Source organism: Hydra vulgaris, chromosome 15, assembly GCF_038396675.1.
Source record: "Hydra vulgaris chromosome 15, alternate assembly HydraT2T_AEP".
Lineage (NCBI taxonomy): Eukaryota > Metazoa > Cnidaria > Hydrozoa > Anthoathecata > Hydridae > Hydra > Hydra vulgaris.
The window spans coordinates 46,752,587-46,771,249 of record NC_088934.1 but is presented as its reverse complement, the minus strand read 5'-3'; the positions used below and the strand labels follow the sequence as shown (position 1 = coordinate 46,771,249).

The 18,663-nt window shown below is 28.1% G+C and overlaps 1 protein-coding gene across 1 annotated transcript in view; it reads right to left on the bottom strand.

Annotated features, from left to right (window-relative positions):
• Nucleotides 1–1,613: 1,613 nt before the first annotated feature.
• The window catches only part of LOC100205238 (uncharacterized), a 37,892-nt gene continuing 20,842 nt past the window's right edge, over nucleotides 1,614–18,663 (bottom strand). The window contains exons 2-8 of the mRNA XM_065820189.1: nucleotides 6,350–6,794; nucleotides 6,118–6,165; nucleotides 5,348–5,448; nucleotides 4,119–4,176; nucleotides 3,814–4,031; nucleotides 3,459–3,545; nucleotides 1,614–2,881 (exon numbers count right to left, since the gene is read on the bottom strand). Of these exons, the coding sequence (XP_065676261.1) occupies nucleotides 1,664–2,881; nucleotides 3,459–3,545; nucleotides 3,814–4,031; nucleotides 4,119–4,176; nucleotides 5,348–5,448; nucleotides 6,118–6,165; nucleotides 6,350–6,458 (1,839 nt within the window). The 5' untranslated portion in view covers nucleotides 6,459–6,794 and the 3' untranslated portion in view covers nucleotides 1,614–1,663. The remainder of the gene's footprint in view (nucleotides 2,882–3,458; nucleotides 3,546–3,813; nucleotides 4,032–4,118; nucleotides 4,177–5,347; nucleotides 5,449–6,117; nucleotides 6,166–6,349; nucleotides 6,795–18,663) is intronic.

Genomic DNA, 18,663 nt, shown 5'->3' with positions numbered 1-18,663 from the left:
GACCCTAAACAAAAATTGTTTAAATTTCTCAAAATATTTAGTAACTAGTAATATGTGAAATACCAGTAATTTAGCAGTAATATGTGAAATACCAGTAATTTAGCAGTAATATGTGAAACACCAGTAATTTAGCAGTAATATATGAAATACCCGAGCTATACTAATAGGAGGTTTACCATTAACCATTTTCTCCTCATTATAAAATTTAATATCTATATCTGATTAATTTTTTATTGGTATTTATTTGTTTATTAGGAAAGAATATTTGTGTCGATATTAATAAAAGCATCAAAATTAATCCGAGGTAACAATTTCGTTTCCAATTTAAAAGTTTAACATCAAGATAAATATAATTTTAATAACAAAAATTTAACAACTTTTCCTTTGGGATCCGCTCACGAACGATTCGTTTGTGAGCGGGTCCTAAAGGAAAATAGGTAACTTCTAAATTAATTACTTTTCTTTTAGAAAAATTAAATCGCGTCTGCTCTCGTCAAATGTTGCGTATGAATTAACGCTGATTAGTTTTTGTAAGTTCATTAGTTAAAATAATTAAAAGTTAATTTAAAACAAAATGTCTTTTTTTTAGCAATAATTGAATTTTTTTGCGGTTTTTGAGCAAACTTTTAACTTTGAGTTAATGATTTTGGAATTTTGAGCCCTCTTCTTTAAAGGTGTTAGAAGTATTTGACCATTTCCATTTTGCCTACCAGCAGGGTTTTTTTAGTACCAAATTGTTTATAAACATTTAATATGGGATTCAATCTTCGGCCAATATGCAGTTTAATGCAAAAAAACTACTTTTATCGATCTTCACGTCATTACATTTGTGCGAAATGTGATTTTAGTTTTTCTTATTTTTTTTAATAATATGAGATTGGTTTCCCATAATAAATAAACTATTTAAATTATGCGTTAATTGGTGTGTGGTTAACTGATATATCAACTGCTGGGCTAGATGATTATGTTTTAATTTTGTGCCAACTTTTTATTTCTTTTTTATTTTGACAAAAGATAATCGAATAAAATAATTGATAACACGGTAATGTTTTTTATGTTAATAAAATAATTTTACATTACTGTTAATCATGCTAGACAGGGAGATTTTTTTTCAAGTTGGCATATATTTGCTTTACTGGTGCTTATACAGCCTTTTTTGCATTACTTATTTACGTCTGCCAAACAAAAAGAGTTTAATATAAATAACATTTGAAATGCTTTGCTTTTGAGTAAATAATTTTGAGTTTCACTTAGTTTCTAATTCAAATTCGAATTTTGTTTGATTTCCGTATAAATTATATGCAAATACCGATATTGAAACGTCGTTTCAATGAAAGTTTACTTAATTTATTGGTTTGAAAACAGCCTTTGAAACCATTAGAAAGTTAGAAAAAAAAATTTCTTGGAAAAATTTTATCATTCTATGTAAATGACATTATAAACAAATAGTTCTTTAAATTTTAAAATGCTTATTCTATTTAAACAAAGCCAATCAAAGCTCCAGTGACATAATGAGCGGTTATTAAATAGGTACACAAAAAATATGACCTGTTTCTTAGCGATAGGGTAGAAACGGGTTCAAAAAAACGTGTAACAATGAAAAAAACAAAAAGTAAAAATGTTTCAAATAAATAAGTTAACAAATTTTACATTAAAATTAATTTTACAATGCTGGTATAAAAGACGGATAATGACAAACAGAGTTGCTTACACAAGAAGTATAATCGTTTTGGCGATAAGAGTAACTAACATTTGACAATCTTTTACACTCGCAAAACTTGTCGTTTTTTAAAAAATATTTGTTGTCAGTGTTTTTTTTATCAAAATTACACTCTCTAGGCCAAATCGACGTCCAATCTACTGGTGTCACACATTCGCCGGGCCACACCGGAGGTCTTGAAAAACTAGAGTGACTGTGTTTTAAATTTTCTGATGATGAATGACTTGAACACAAGTCTTTAGAGTTTTTTTCAAAACCATCAGAACTTTTCGTTGGAACCTTCTGTCGGTCTTTGCGCAAACTACTTTTTCTTTTTGTATTAACAGTAAAATCAGAATTTTTAGTTGCATCACAAAAGGGGCTCAAAGTTGGCTTTTGTTCTGTAAAATTTTTATGACTGGTACATAAATGTTTTATTCTAAATTGATTTAAATTGTTTTTATCTGTAAATGTCTGATTAATAACTGTAGAATCTTTTAATTTTTTTTTGCCTAATCGACAGGATGAAGAGTGTCTACGAAAACGACACGATAAAGAGTGTTTGCAAACACAACACGACGAGGAGTGCTCACGAACGCAACACGAATGCTCACAAAGACAACAGGATGAATTGTTGTCAGTTGATGTAAAACTTTGTTGACACTTTTGCATGTTAAGTTTTGATAAAGAAGGTGAAATAATGTCCAAATCTTTTATTCTAATTTCTTCTACACATTTAGAATTTTCAAGTTTGGACTCATTTTTTATACCGTCAAAAAAGTCTTTTAAAACTTCATGCGACTTATTTTTATCACCGCTCTTGAAACTTTTTTGACTAGATTGGTTATAGTTGTGTTTGCAATAAAACAAACTGTTATTTTTCACATTACAGTAAGAACATTTCTTTCTCAAACAATTGTGTTCAGTGCTACTGGTGGTACTATGCCGGTAAAGTCTTTTTTCTATATAGTTGCTAATTTTTTCTGCTTCTTCTGTATTTGGTGGAGGAAATATCATGCCTTTGCAGACTTTAGAAGAAGCATACTTAGATGATTTTACATTTGTACTAGTACACTGGCGTTTAATTTCCACGTGAATTTTCAAAGAATGACCAAACGAATCTTTATGTTTTGAATCATGCTTGACAGTGTTGTAGACAGTTTCTATGAGATGTCGAAAATCCTAAAAATTATTGAAATTATTTAAGAATTTAAAAAATTTTAAAAAATCTAGGAACAATTAACTTTTATTTTGTTAAAAAACAACTTTTACGCAATAAAATCCAAAATAATAGTCTTTATATAAAACTATTATTATTTTTTATCTAATAATGTTCTAGGGATTGCGTCAAATTTTTGCGGCGTTCAAAATTTGGAGATTAAACTTCAAACTTGGTCACTTGTTCTAAATGAAGATTTTTTCAAGAAGTTACAATAATTATAGCATAGGAACAATAGTGCCCAAATTTTAGGCATATAGTTTCTAAAAAATATTTTTTTTTTATTCCAAAGTAAGCTTAGATTCATACACTGATTTTAAATTTCATCTACTGTTTTAGTGTTTTGACCTAATAAAATTTACAACCCCCTGATTTTGAGGGATAGAGTGAGGGAAAATTTTATTATACCCTCACTCTTCTCTAATTTGGAGACATAATTAAAAAACGCGCCTTGCATAAACTCATAAAGATAATAAGAAAATTAAATAACATCTAAAGAAAAAATCATCATAAGAATTTGCTTCAAAAAAGTATATTTACCCTTTTTGAAACAATTCCTTTGCCTTGAAAATCATATAATGTGTATGTCCAACGATCAATTTGTCCAGATTCTGTGGTTTCACTTTCCTATATAAAAAAGTTTCAGTACATAAGTAAACAACGCGTGCACGACTGTAACAAATGGCGCTTGTGTGTGGGACAAATATTGGATTTGAATATAAAAAAATTAAAATAGTAAAAAAAAAAAATAGATACGTCACAATTAGCTTTTTTGACATTGATGTTTAATTGTTTGTACCCGTAACATAAGCGGCACTTGTATCACACGTATCGTAAACGGCACCAAACTTATTTTATATAACTTGTATTATAGTAAATTAGATTAGTTCATTACCTTAAATTGCATGCTGCACATAGAGTCTTGCGAGTCACGGGAGCTCCTTGATTGACGTTCCGAGTTAGTTGAGTAACTATCGTTAGTGATTGATTCGTAGTCACTGGAATCTTTCAAATGTTTAACATTTGGAGCATGATATGGAAATTGTTGATTAGTAGAAGTCGTTTCTTCATAAACTTCCTTGTCTTCTAAACTACTTACAGGTGGAAGATCAACTAAAAAAAACTTATTAATAAATAAAAATACTTATTAATAACATAAAAAATTTAATTACCATAAGATTTTAAATTAATTAAGCTTACCAAATGTTGTTTCATCAACCGTTGTTGACCATTTACTTTTTTTGCTACTCCGTATATCCTATAAACATATAATATATATATATATATATATATATATATATATATATATATATATATATATATATATATATATATATATATATATATATATATATGTATGTATATATATATATATATATATATATATATATATATATATACATAATAGTTTAATAAAAAATCTATATATATAAATGGCGTCAAAATAATCCATTAAATTAACTAAAATAAGTTAGAAAAATTGATATTGCAAAGCTGATGACGTCTTGAAAATAGGAAGTTTTTGCGTCTAAAGCTAAGAACTGTTTGAATCGGTTTCTAATTTTAAATAAATCCTATTTTCATAACAGAACTGTTAATAAATCTTGTTAAACTAATATCAATACGACAGTCATTAAAGTACCGCATATTAAACCGCAAATAGATTTTTTTCGGCGTACCATTAAGACGCGTAGCATTTCAAAAACTTAAAATGCGGAAACCTTTATGGAGTTGTATATTATTTTAAATCTTATGCGTAGTTCTTCTTATTCAATTGAGAAAAAATGAAGTTTATGTTTTTGATTCATAGAAATTTTGATTTACGAGCGCGTGTGTATGAGTCACAAACACGCATACACATTACTTGTACTTAGGTGTTATTTTATCCGTATCAGTATTAAATTAAAAAACATTATGAACCATTAATATTTAAAACCATGAGATTGTGCGAATCATAAAAAATAAGTTAAATTTCGCCGCTTTCATTTTTAGCGTCTTTAAAAGTATAAAAATCTAACGTTTTTCACTAATCCCAATTAGCTAGAAAACCAGAGATTTCTCTTTCAAGATAAAATTAATTTTATTTATTTTTAGCTTAAATATATGAGTGTGCTTAGAATTTCTCAAATCCGCATAATACTGTCTTTGAATTAGTTGGCTATACTATTATATGAACAATATTATATTATATGATATATTATATGAAATATATATTTCTAATAAACTTTATGATTCTTTAACTTAGCTTATAAAAGAAAAATAATAAGCTGTTAAAAAATATTTAAAATAAAATTTAGAAAAAAACAAAACAAAATAAAACTATCCAGAAAAATATATTTTAAAAATTGTTTCTCCATGGAAAGAAGGTTTATACTATACAGCGACTAATTAAGACTAATAATCGATAACCGTAAATATAGAAAGCTTACTTTCAAAGAACCGTTGCACTTGAAATCTTTTAAGTTAAGATGATTAGACTTTTTTTCTTCTGACGGCAAACATGAAGAAAACTTTAAAGGGTCGTACTCTCCTAAAATTCGTAAAGAGATATTTCATAAAAACGTAATGAAATAATAACTAAATTTATTTGCTTTTTATATGTCAGGGATTTATTAACCTGTTTCTGATAATTATTTTATTGTAAAAGTTAACAGGATAACGGAGCAAATATTGATCTTCTTAAGCTCAAAGTAAAAGACATGAAATCGCATTATATCGACATCAAAAGCTTCCGAAATAACTGATGAAGACGTAACGACGTTAAAAATTAAAGATAAACTGATTAAAGTTGTTTAATGAAATTGAAATACTTCCAACTGCAACACTTTCAATTACAAACCTTCTCTACAAAACTATATTCTACCAAACAATTTTACACGAGTTACAACAAAAATGCAACAAAAAGTCAACAAAATGTTTTTTAAAAAAGAACATTTTGTATTTTGAAAAATTGTTAAAAAAAGATTCTGAATACAGCTCACTGATAAATAGAATTTCACTGCAAATTTTTAATTATAAATCAATACTTAAATAATAAAAATGTTTTTAACTAAATATTTACAAAAATTAAATCAGAAGACAATTTTATAAGTGTTATTCTTTCTTAAAATTCATTAGCCTTTTTTTATCTAAAAATAAAATACTTAAAGTAATTCTCACCTCTATTTTTATAGCAAAAAATTAAAAATAGCTGACTTACCTTCAGGTGACACTCTTGCTTCCAAATAATCGTCAAAAGGATGCGATCCTAAAACATTAAAAAAAAAAACTATAAAAAAAGAAACCTCGCTTCTTAGAAATTATGAGTTAAACGCTTTAAGGTAAGGACAAAGTTGGAACTAAAATCAATTTAAATTTTGATGGAATGTTTACTAAAAAAAAGAAAGAAATGCATTAAAATCAAAAAAAAAAAAAAATTGTTAAAAATATACCTTGCTTAGAACATTGAATTCCCATATTATAAAAACTTATACTATACTGAATTCGAACAACATTAAAATAGAGCTTCTCATAAATGTAATACAAGTTATTTTTCAACATTAGCGTTAAATTTTTTTTGTTAAAATATCAAAGCAAAGCCGATATGCGATTTTGTTTGCAAAGCAAAATAGCCTTCTGTTTTATAATTGAATTTGACGTCAACAATGAGTTCACTAAAAGCCGAACAATTGCTTCGATCAAGTTTATTGTCGCTGAAAAATTGCTCTATTCTATATGCAGAGATTATAACGGGGGCTTTAGCTTTTCGATAAAAACTTTTAGCTTAGGAAGAGTAATTGTTGTTAAACTGTCGGTTATTCTTTTTCGGAAAATTAACCTTTAATGTGCGGATATGGTACATAAACATGACAAGCATGTTTTTTCTCTGTTTTAAATCTTCAAAATAATAATAATAAAAATATTTTTATTTAAAACAATAATTTTACTAATATAAATTTGCAAATAATTTGTGTAAAAAAAAATTTTTTATATCTTGAAAATTAAAAATACTCAAATCAATAAGTAAATAGTATTTTGTGTACTCGTTAAAAATATGAATTCGGATTGTCTAAAGAGAAACATTAAATGAAACAACAATACAAAATTATCGCCGAAAGTAGCGGCGACGCGTACCACAAGATTTAAGCAAGACAGTGATTAAATACTGACTAATAAAGATACTCCAGCAAAAATTCAGTTAAGAATTGATGACTGGTATGCCGAAAGCCAGCAAATTATCAATTTTTAAACATTCACTATTTATTGAGCGCATTGTTATGATTTTACCGCAATAATAGCAAAAACGTTATAACTAGTGACGAAAGGCTTAAAGAATTAATTTGCTAGTTTTTAGTTATATACTACAACCCCCTAATTCTAAGATCAATGAATTTTCTTTTATTAACTTTGATTGGCTTTTCTTAATGAAAAGATTCGACGACGTTTTTTCTCCCGCCTTTAAAAGTAACTGTAAATAAAATTGCTTTAAAAGAAAATCAGGTTTTTCATCGACTATTAACAACTGCGTAACACCTACTTGCAAGTTACGGCTGCATTGTTACTAAGCTCTACACGCTTTAATTTGAATTTGACTCATTTTCGGAATCTTTTAGATCAATATCGCTAATTATAATCAATACTTTAGAACAGGCTGTTTTATATATTTATTATAAATATTGTGATTAAGTCAACATTATCATTAATTGTTTTTCGTTTTAGTTATTGTTGTTGTTTTTGCTATTATTATTGTTGTTGTTCTATTATTATTGTTGTTATTCTTTATATTAATAATTTCATAATTCAACCCCGCAACTACCTGTAAGGTTAAAAACCTTTGTAACAAATAGCCGTATTAATCGTATCTATTCGTAACTTTGTATATTAAATGATGGTTGAAAAAAACTGCGATCTAAATGAAAAATTTTCTTATTTTGTAACTTATAATCAGGTCAAACATAACAAAAATTTATAAAAATGCAAAACAGCATATTTACCTAAAATAATTCCCTGGGTTTATACATACAAAACATTAATGTGGTGACACGCCGCGTAAATAATAACAAACAAAGGTGACGACAAGGTGAGTTCTTTTTAAAATAGTGATCAAATGAAATTTGGTTCCGGCAACACAAATCTGACCGGATTTTTGGTTCCTGTTCCGGTTCCGGCTATAATCGAGATTTCGGTTCCAGCCGAAATTTCGGCCCAAAATACTACCGAAAATAGATATCATAAAGCTTTATTTAGCTTTTTAGTGTTATTATCATAAAAAAAAAAAAAAACAAAAAAAAAAATTTTAATTAAATCATAAGCATGGAAAATAATGGAAATAAGATTTGGCTTTCTTTAAAAACTATATAATTTTTTTGTTTACATTATTTGTATCTTGTAGTTTTTTTTATCACTATTATTTAAAAGATAATATTGTTGTTACGTGTATAACTTTATAGATATACACTAAATATTACAATTATTTAAAAAAATCCATCTTCTAAAATCATCTTCCTAATTCTATACAATCTATTAATTGTAAACTTAAACTGTTGTTTGTCTTCAATGAACTATTTAAGTTTAGCGCAACAGTTTTTAATTGCCTTCCCGCGTTAATTTTCTTGGTCGAAAACAATGCCCAAATGGACAACTATTTCAATTGGAAAACAATTTCAACAATGCAATTCCCACTTAAAATTGTTAGTATTTTACAAAGAGCAAACTTTTAATGATCGCCCAATGGGAATTTTTGTCTAGCATTGCAATAAATATTGTAAATAAAAAGCTTATCAATTATATATATTTAATATTTGTATTTTACGTAAACCAGCAACATTGAAAAACCGTATTATATTTCATTCTCAAAAGATAAATTCAACAAGAAAAATAAGTTTAGTTTTAGTAATACTTCATATTTGAAGTAAACAATCCAAGAATGGAAATCAAACTTTTCATTTATAAATATGTAACGTTTGTAAGATATTTATCCATTTGTATTGGTAAGTTAAAATCTGCAACATCAAACTGGGTTTAAGCTTCTTAATTATTGATTCTAATTCTGAAAAAGACCAAACATTTCTTAAGTTAATATTTAAAACGATGGCTTTTGAGTTATAACCGTGATCCATTGTCAATGATGCTGGGTTTTTTGAGGCGCTATGCTCTTGTTGCTCTAATATGCTAGCGAAAAATACTACAGAAGTTTACTGGATCCAACTTTTGAAAAAATAAAAGTTGCTCTCAAAGAAAAGTCGTTTCAATCAAAGCTAAAAGTGTGTCAATATGCCTTGATTCAAGTTTATCATTTTATCATGACTATCTGGGATTAACGTTTCTCTTTATTTCCTAAAATTGGAACCATGTCATATTCTTCATTTTGTTCTCAATTCGATAAAAAGCATAACGCAAAAAAACATTTTTAACAAGATTAAAATAACAGCAGTGGATTGGGAAATTTCTTTAGAAATAGTAGTTTGCTTAAGAGACAATGTAGCAAAGGTAAAAGCACCCTTTAATAAACTAAACTGTAATTATGAGTCAGCTGGATGCCTTAAACACGCCTTTCAACTTGTAATAAAAAAAAAACTCTATTCTTACGCATCCCATTCTACTGCTTCCTACACTGAACTCTATAGACAGCATGAAATCTAAATGGATATAAAAGACAGACTCGACTTAAAAAGTGATTTTGCCATGGAACTGGAACTTTGGATGGAACTCTACCTATCATATGCTTGATCAAACTTTTAACCTGAATGCCATTGCTGTCATCTGACCATTGCTGTCACCTTAATCAAAGTTTTTTCAGTGAGAATTGAATTTTCTGGATTGGAGCCTCAGTGAAAAAGTGGTGAATATTTTAGACGTTTGTGAGGAGGCAATAAAAATGTTGTCAGGTGTTGACTCTTGCATCATTTCCTGTATTCCAATGGTGACAACAAAAATTAAAGTTCTGGAAACAACCCCAAGCGACGTCAGAGTTCAGTAGTTAAAAATTGTTAAGAAAAATGTTTTTCAACAATTAAACAAATTAAACATTATTCAACTCAATTTGCCATTCTACTCGATCCAAGAAATAAAAGAGAAAAATCTGCTTGAGAAGATGCTTGAGATCTAAAAAAACTTTTGTAAAACGTTGTTATGTCCCAAATAAACCCTTTTGAACCTCTTAAAAACGAATCAACTCCTGCAAATCAAATTTTATCTGAAGACAATGAAAGAAAAACATCTTTTTTTAACACAATGTCAAAATTATTGCACAATCTTAAACTCAAACAGAATCAGTCAGGTTCATTTTCCAAAATGATAAAAAAAGAAGTTGAATGATTTTTTGGATTGTCTAATGGCTTCTCAATGCCTTGAGTTTTGGAAAAGCTGAAGAAAATGTAAATTCAAAATTAGTATATTGACTAAGTTTGCAACAAAAAAAAAACAACCTCACACCACTTCTGAGATTGAAAGGCTATTTTTTACAGCCGGAGATCTAGCAATTTGCGATAAGATTTCATGATTTTTTAAACGCAGATCTTTTTGCTAATTATGACTGTTTTCCTTTTGGATATTGCATTATGGATATATTTTGGATATTGCATTATGGATATATTTTGAATATTAATCTTTTTATTATGTTGTACAATCTAGTATTGACGGAGATCTCTGAAAACTGTAGTAATCGTGTTTAATCAATTGACATTTAACCAAAGAGCCAGAAGTGAACCAAGGTCAATAAAGTGATCATACAAGGAAATTATTAATCTTAATCGAAGCTTCAACGCAATCAATTAAGATTTACGTTGGTCGCTGACCTTTAACTTATCAGCATCATCTAGGGATTGTCTGTAAGTAACTTATCAGCATCATCTTGAGATTATCTGTAATCATCAGCATCATCTTGGGATTATCTGTAATCATCAGCATCATCTTGGGATTATCTGTAATCATCAGCATCATCTTGGGATTATCTGTAATCATCAGCATCATCTTGGGATTATCTGTAATCATCAGCATCATCTTGGGATTATCTTATAAACTTATTTTTACTCAAAATGCAATTTAACTTTTAAATATATATAAAAAATTATATATAAAATATAAACAAAAATTATAAATTAAAAAAATATATATATAATAACTTTCTAAAAAAAGGTTTGCAGTAAAAAATAAACATTTTACTAGTATGATGCACCAACGAATAAGAAAGAGTTCCGAAAACTTTTGAATTACTATAAAATAATAAGCAAATGAAATAACAAGCAAATTATTGGAGTTGGCTTACAATTAGTCTCAAAGGTATGGCTAGACCATTAATAAAGCAATCTGGCTATGCTGTTAACAAAAATAGATACAAAAAAGTTTGCATTGAATATATTTTGATTCCTTTCATACGTGAACAATATTCTGATGACATATTATGTCAGATACTTCATTGCTTTGCTGGACAGTGAAATTATCAATTATGTTTTTAAGAAACTCTCCCAAACGTTCTGAGATAAAGCTAATCATAGATTTTTGGGGTTACCAGAAATGAATTGATTAACAATATTAAATGTGCATTAATCCAGCAAAATATTCTCAATTTTTTTTTTTTCAAAAAAAAACATACTAATACTTTTTTTAGATGTTTCATTATAGTTCCATTTTTGAGGGAACATCCGTTAGTTAAACTATTTATTCGAATCATTTTAGTAAATGATATTACTATTCCACGAGAAGTTAAATCATTACATCATTTACTAAAATAAATTTAACAATGATTTAGGAGAACTTTTGATTACCAAAGGAGGATTTAATCGAAAATATCAAGAAACATCGAGAATAGGTTTAGAAAAAATCTCAAGCATATTTTCAACGTTTACTGAATGCACTAAGTTTTTGCAATTAAAAAATACACTTAATTTTTTTCATTGTAATCAAAAGATACAGATTAATAAAGTTTAATTATTCTAGGTTTTTAAAATTATCTATATTACTATATATTTATAAAAAGAAACGCAAAGCAATATATATTTTCCTCACTGGCTAAAAGCAAACTTCAAAATGCGAGGCACAAAATTTTAGCACAAATATCGATTCCGTAAAACGCGGAATTTTACGTTACCTAACCAAAGTCAAGGACTACAGCTTCAATAAATTTTAGTGCAAGAAATGTACAAGCTAGTCAACTTAAAAAGTTGCTTTATAATAATGTGATTAGTATTTACCCGAAAAAAAAACAACAACTAAAAGATTTATTAATATTAATAGTTTTACATAAATGTGATTAAAAAACTAGTCTTCAATCAACTCAGTTATTTAAAAAAATTTAGTTGACAACTGATTTGCATGATTCCGATCATTATTTTATGTTATTTTGTCAACTTCTAACAACGATCAATTAGATCATTGGTCTAATATTCTACTACATTAACTTGTCCATAAAGGTAACGTTTATATTTTTAACTTCTCTCATTCATTTATAGTTTTAAATTCTTTTTTTCTTGATATCCCGTTTTACGTGGTATTTGGGTTTGCCATATGACATAAAGGGACAAAGGATTACCTAAATTATTTGGAGCAAGTATTAATGCTAATAATGTCTTTAAAATAAATGAAAACAGAATTATTTCACATGGGCTGAACTTGAAGACAAATTAGTTAAACTTAAAAGCTGAGAACCTGAAATAAATCATGTTTGCATCTTTTATTTTAATGTGAAACCATTTTAAAAGTTGCTATACCATAAAAACTTAATGTGTTCGATTTTAACTTAACATTAATTGTATTTTGCACTCACATCAAAAGCGCCTGGGTAATAAAAAATTGTAAAACATTTTGAGACTGAGAGTTCATGTGATTAGCTCTTGGTAAAGCAAGTAAAATTTAGATGTCATTTAAACCAAATTATAGACAGTCAATACTAAAAGATACAAACCACACTGATATAAGTGCAAGTGTGATGGTGGCTATGAAAACGGAGAAAGGTGTCTCATTGAATAAATTTAAAATGATATCTAGGTAGATATAACTTAAAATTTATTAATTTTTTTTTGTTATTTTCTGTTAATTACATTTTAAATGTATATGTAACAAATAGCTTGAGTTTTTTTTCAAATGACTTAAAAAAGTACGAAATAAGCAGTGCATCGTTTCACAAAGGGTAGTAGAAAATTTGTTTCAAAATGATATCTCTGTTAAAAATGTTCCTTTCGCTTTTCAAAAACAGAAAACGAAATTAATGAGGTAACTTAATGTTATATTGAAGACGAGCCAAAGCAAAGCCAAGCACGAGCCAAAATTTAAAAAATATTTTGGAATACCTTAAATATTTAGCGAGGAATAATAATAATCTAAGTCATTCGATTTTCGTTTCAAAAACGTTAAGTTTTATTAACGATAAGTTTTATTGACGATAAGTCTATTTTCAACTTTTTGTTTTACAGTTTAGTTTATCGTTATCATTAATAATATTTTTTACATAGTTTAATGGATTTGTGCATAAAATTATTCCAGACAAAAAAAATTGAATTTAAAATTAGAGGAGATTATTATTCACCAGTAAAATATATAATTTTAAAACCTGAATAGAACAATTAAATTTACAAGTTTCCATTTTCTATAAAATCTATACCATTACAGGATTTTTTTTTTTTTTAAATGTTGTTTTGGTCGAGCCTTACAAATAAAATTCACATTTGAGATTATCAACGTTCTGGGGCAGATTATCGGCGTTCGAGGGACATTTAAAAATGCAGATTAAAAATTAAAGAAATTAAATCTTTCATTTTAAAAATTAAGAAAAATAAAACCTTTTGCATTAAGACAGCTAGAAAGATCTTTTAACTTTTTTTGATGTAGAATATGCTATTTAAAAACTTATTCTTTTTTCTTTCAAAAAAGTCAGTTTTTGTCGAGTTCTTTATAGGTTTCTGGTTTTGTGAAACTTTGACAAAATAACTGCTTTATTTTGTTAAAGAAATGTAAAATAAAAATTTATTTAAACAAATAACGAGATAATGTATTTATTTCTGCATTTTGTGTCGTTATTATTTTGTATTATAATTTTTGCTGCATTTAGAGTTTTTAAAGAATATTTATTTATTTCTGAATTAAATTTTTGATATCACTAAATAATGTTCAGTTGATATCACAAGAAAATGTCAAGGGGTTTGAATGAACTCATTGGTGATGGCTTTCTGACCAGATTGAGTGAAAACCGGGGGCGTTTTGAGACAATAAAAAAACCAGACCAAACATTATAAATGAAGTCGGATGTTTGGTCTTGAATAACCAGAAATTCACTTACTCCCAACTCGACCAGTTATTTGAAAATGTTTAACTGCAATGAAGTCAGTACTTAGAGGCTTGTTTAGTGTCTTAGAAATGTCTTTGGACGTGGTGCCATTCTTAATTGGGCGTGGTGCCATGTTTAAAAAATTGGTTTAATTTTACTACTCATTTCACTTTCAATTTTATTTTCAAAGTTTTATCCTGCAAAAGTAATATACTACGTGAAAAATATAAATGGACATTTTTTGAGATTTTTTTTTTAAACTTTGTTTTAAAGTCCAAGAAGACCTAACGGTCTTGTCACAGACTAACTGAGAAGTTCACACCTCCTTCCTTACCGATGGCGCGAAATATGATCAGAGCTTGCGAAATTCGATCAGAGCTTATTATCAAACCTAAAAGATATGCGGTCGCATACAGTAAGTCCCATGTTTTGAAATGACTTACAATGTAATTTGACATGAAATAACTAAAAAAATAATGTAAGCTCAAGTTACTTTTTAAAACTTACTATTGAAAACCTGTTTTCCATCATAAAAATGGACTCTATTTAAACATAAAGTTACAATATTAATTTAGCAATCCTTGTTTAGAAAAATATTTACATATAGTTAAACTAAATGTATTTTAACAGTTAAGTTTCCTTTAATGTGTGAAATTATTTTTTGAATTTTTACGGTTCTAGTTCACTAAATTATGAGCATTAACGTAATAATTCATGCATTAACTTTCTTTATCTATTACGCTATAGTAAATGTAAACCTCTATTAAAATCAATGATGAATGCTGGATCTTCTTAACTCTACTCATAATTTTTTTGCTTGACTCTCTTTAAAAGCGGCTATGCAACACTTCTTATTATCTCCTAATCAGAGTGCAGCTCTAAAACTCAGTCAAATGTTTTTTAAGACTGACTAGTAGTAATGTTTCCCGAGCTATGTGGTAGCTCTCAAAGTGGCTGATTCCATCAACAGCTGTGAAATATCAGAGTAATAGCAATGCTATGTTCTTTATTAATGGTGTCTCACTTCCTATTCTTAATGTGCATTGTTAAGGACACATAAGAAGGACACATAAAAAGAACAAATAAGAAGGATACATAAGAAGGACACATAAGATACAAAATTTTTTAAACTAGTAGAACTAAGTCAACTGCATCGCATATTATTATTTGGGATGTCATACTCTATATATGAATGAGTAAAGTTATTTAATTACAACCGAAGTACCAAAAAACATTAAACACAAAAAACCATTACCTTGACCAAATTGTTTCAGTATATCTTTTACAAATCTTTATGGTCTTCAGAGCACCTTTTCTAAAGTTGAACCTTACCTCTTAAAAAATTAACCAGACTTATTTGCTTTCTATGAGGCTAATTTGAATTTTTTTAAATGTTCTTTTCTCGGATCTCTGTATTGAGGTATTATTCTTTGATTTGTAAAGTCTCCAATAGCCACACGTTGAGCTTAAGCATATACTTACGCATCAATTCACCTATTTGTCGAGAAATTAGGTTTGAATCCTTTGACCATTCTTTTAAGTTTTTCCGCTAAACATCTCTTGATTCAATCATTTACTCTTTGTTCTTAATCGTTCTCCTCCTTCTCAAGACTGCATATATTTTAATGTAACTTTTGTAATTTCTGATTTTAAATTGACCAAACTCTTCCTCTTTATTTCTTTTCCAATATTGTTGTTATTGGTGACTTTAATTCTTGTTACACTGAGTGGCCTGGCTCCACCAGTGACTCTGCTGGCACAAAAACGCATATCTTCTAAATTTCTCAATTACTTACGCAGATAGTTAATTTTGTGACTCGTTTTCTAGACAACCGCAATCACTTACCTTCACTTTTTTATTCGTGTCTTGTCTCTGTGTCGTTGTCGCTCAATAAATCTTTTAACTTCCCCAAAAATTGCACTACTCACTATACCCTTAAGCTTTTTTTAAGCCTTTGATTCTTTTTTTGTAATTTTTTTTGTGACTTTCTTTGGGCTTTTTATTATTGCAAGAAATCAATATAAAAAGTTGCTGTCTAGTGCTAACCTCTATTATTCCATCTTTACTAAACCTTGTGTTTTATCTCAGAAATTAGGCTCGAGAGACTTTTGGAAAATTTTCAAAAATGTCATTAACAAAGTTAAGTCGAACATTCCCTTCCTAATTTGTGAGTCTGATCTTATTACTGCTCCTAAGAATATGTAAGAACTACTTGAACTAAACTCTTCTAATGGCTTGTTGTACAGACAACATTCTTGTCATAGTCTTGAGTGTTCTCCAGAATTCTTTTCAAGTATCATAATAAAATTATTTAATAAGTGCTTGACGGAATCTTTTTTCTGCCTGTTGGAAAATGATATCTGTAGTTCCAATTTATTTACGAGCAGCCGCAGCGCATTGGAAAGAGCTCTTGCCCAAGAAGCTAGAGATCCACGATTCAACGCCACCTCTGGGCAAGTTTTACAACATTGGTAAGTAAGAAGGTGTGAACTTCCTTTCAAATGCTCTTCCATGGTGCTCTGTGATAAGGCCGTAACAACTTCTTGGAGCACCTAAAATAAAAAATAAAAAAAGAATTTAAAAAAACAAAAATTTAATAAAGTTTTGGAGAATACTCAGACCTCTCTAACTAATGTCTACTCAGCCTTCTATTTTTTATTAGCAAGGTCTTTAATTCTTTATTAAAAAAGTATCCAGTATCTAATATTTTACTCTCTGATAATCAATACGGTTGACATACTATCTGATGGAGCTGAAAGATTCTATCGTGCAATAGATAGAGGCGGTGACATAAGGGCTATTGTTCTTGACATATCAAAAGGTTTGGAAAAAGTTTGAAATGCTGTTCTTTTCCATAAGATTACTGGGAAAGTTTTTGAGATTATCAAATCATTTCTTTATTATAATTATGTATATATTTAACCATTAAAAATTTTTTCAAAATTATTCATTGTAAAATGTAAATATATTGCAGGGGAACGAAGATGACAAATTCAGTCTTATTGCCAAGCCCCTTTAAAATATAAATAAAAAACTACATTACGTCGTTAAATTACACATTTTCGTTAAATGACAATATGCAAAAAATACATATTTATATATAAATATAAATACATATATAGATACAAATGTAAAAAAAGACTTTAATAATATTATTGTTTTTAATTTTTATTTAATAAGATTTCAAATTTCAAATTAATAAAAAAGAGATAAAACATGCACAACAAAAGAAGGGAAGTTACTACGAACAATATTTATATATTATAATGTATACTTCATATAAAATGATTTTTTTAGGAACTTTATATAAACCACAAAGTTATAGTATAAAAATTGAATATAATATATAAGAAATATATTTATAAATAATAAATAAATCAGTGACTACTAAAGCAACAGGACGCGAAACTTCAAATCGATGCTAAAACGACGACAGGGCCGATCGTAAATGACGATGCTAGTTTGATTTAAGAGCCGTTTTTTCTAAGAATCAGGCAAATTCCTGAAACTGTGGAAATGACCTCCTCCAAATTGCTTGAATTTTTTATATATTGATCAGAATATAGAAAAAACCTGTTGGGGAAAAAAAAAATTTTCAAAAATGTTTCGTTCACTCGGAATCTGGGCTTAAATTTTTGAGATTTTTTTAAAAATTTTTAGAAATTTAGTTTTTGCCACCTTTGAACCCATTTTTTTGGCAAGGCAAAAAGTTGCACATAGCTTTTGTAGTTAATATCAGACGTAACCCAAAAGCTCTCTCCAAAAAATATAAAAAAGTTGCGTGACACTGTGCGGTTGGCTAATTATCATAGTTCAAAAGTACAAAATCAATCACTTTTGTCAATTTTTAATCGGAGTTAATTCTAGCGGCGAAGTGTTGCACACAATTTTTCTTTTAGGATTTGAAATTATCAAAGGTATTGAGTCTAAAATTGCAAAGAAAGTTATGTGATACCTAAGGCCTATTAATATATTAAGGCTTGAAATTGGAAAAAAATGTTTTAGTATACTTACAAAATGAACCATTACGGCAGAGGCGCTTAGTTTTGTAAAAATGTAAACATATCTAACTGTCAATACAAAAAGGTCCTAACATAATAATAAAAAAAATTCGTGTGATTTTGTCACACGCATGATATAACATGAATTAAAAACTGAACAAAAATCTAACATCAAGATAACTATATTGCTAATTAAATAAAACATAAATCAAACATTTAAATGTTTTTCCATTTAAAAATTAGTTTTTCATTTATTAATAGAGTCATTTACACACATTATCCACCACATCACACATAATTTCTACTCTGCTGCAGTAAGTTTCTCTAAGAATAATGATATGACTGTATTATAGTCTTCTTCGGATAATGAATAATCGCCACAACCACTGATTAGAAAAGGAGCATTTACTAAACAGATAATTTTATCAGTTTGGTTATTTATCTCCTCGGTAGTAACTGGCCAGCGAAAAGTATTCTTCTCTTGCCCGTTAATCATACAATTAA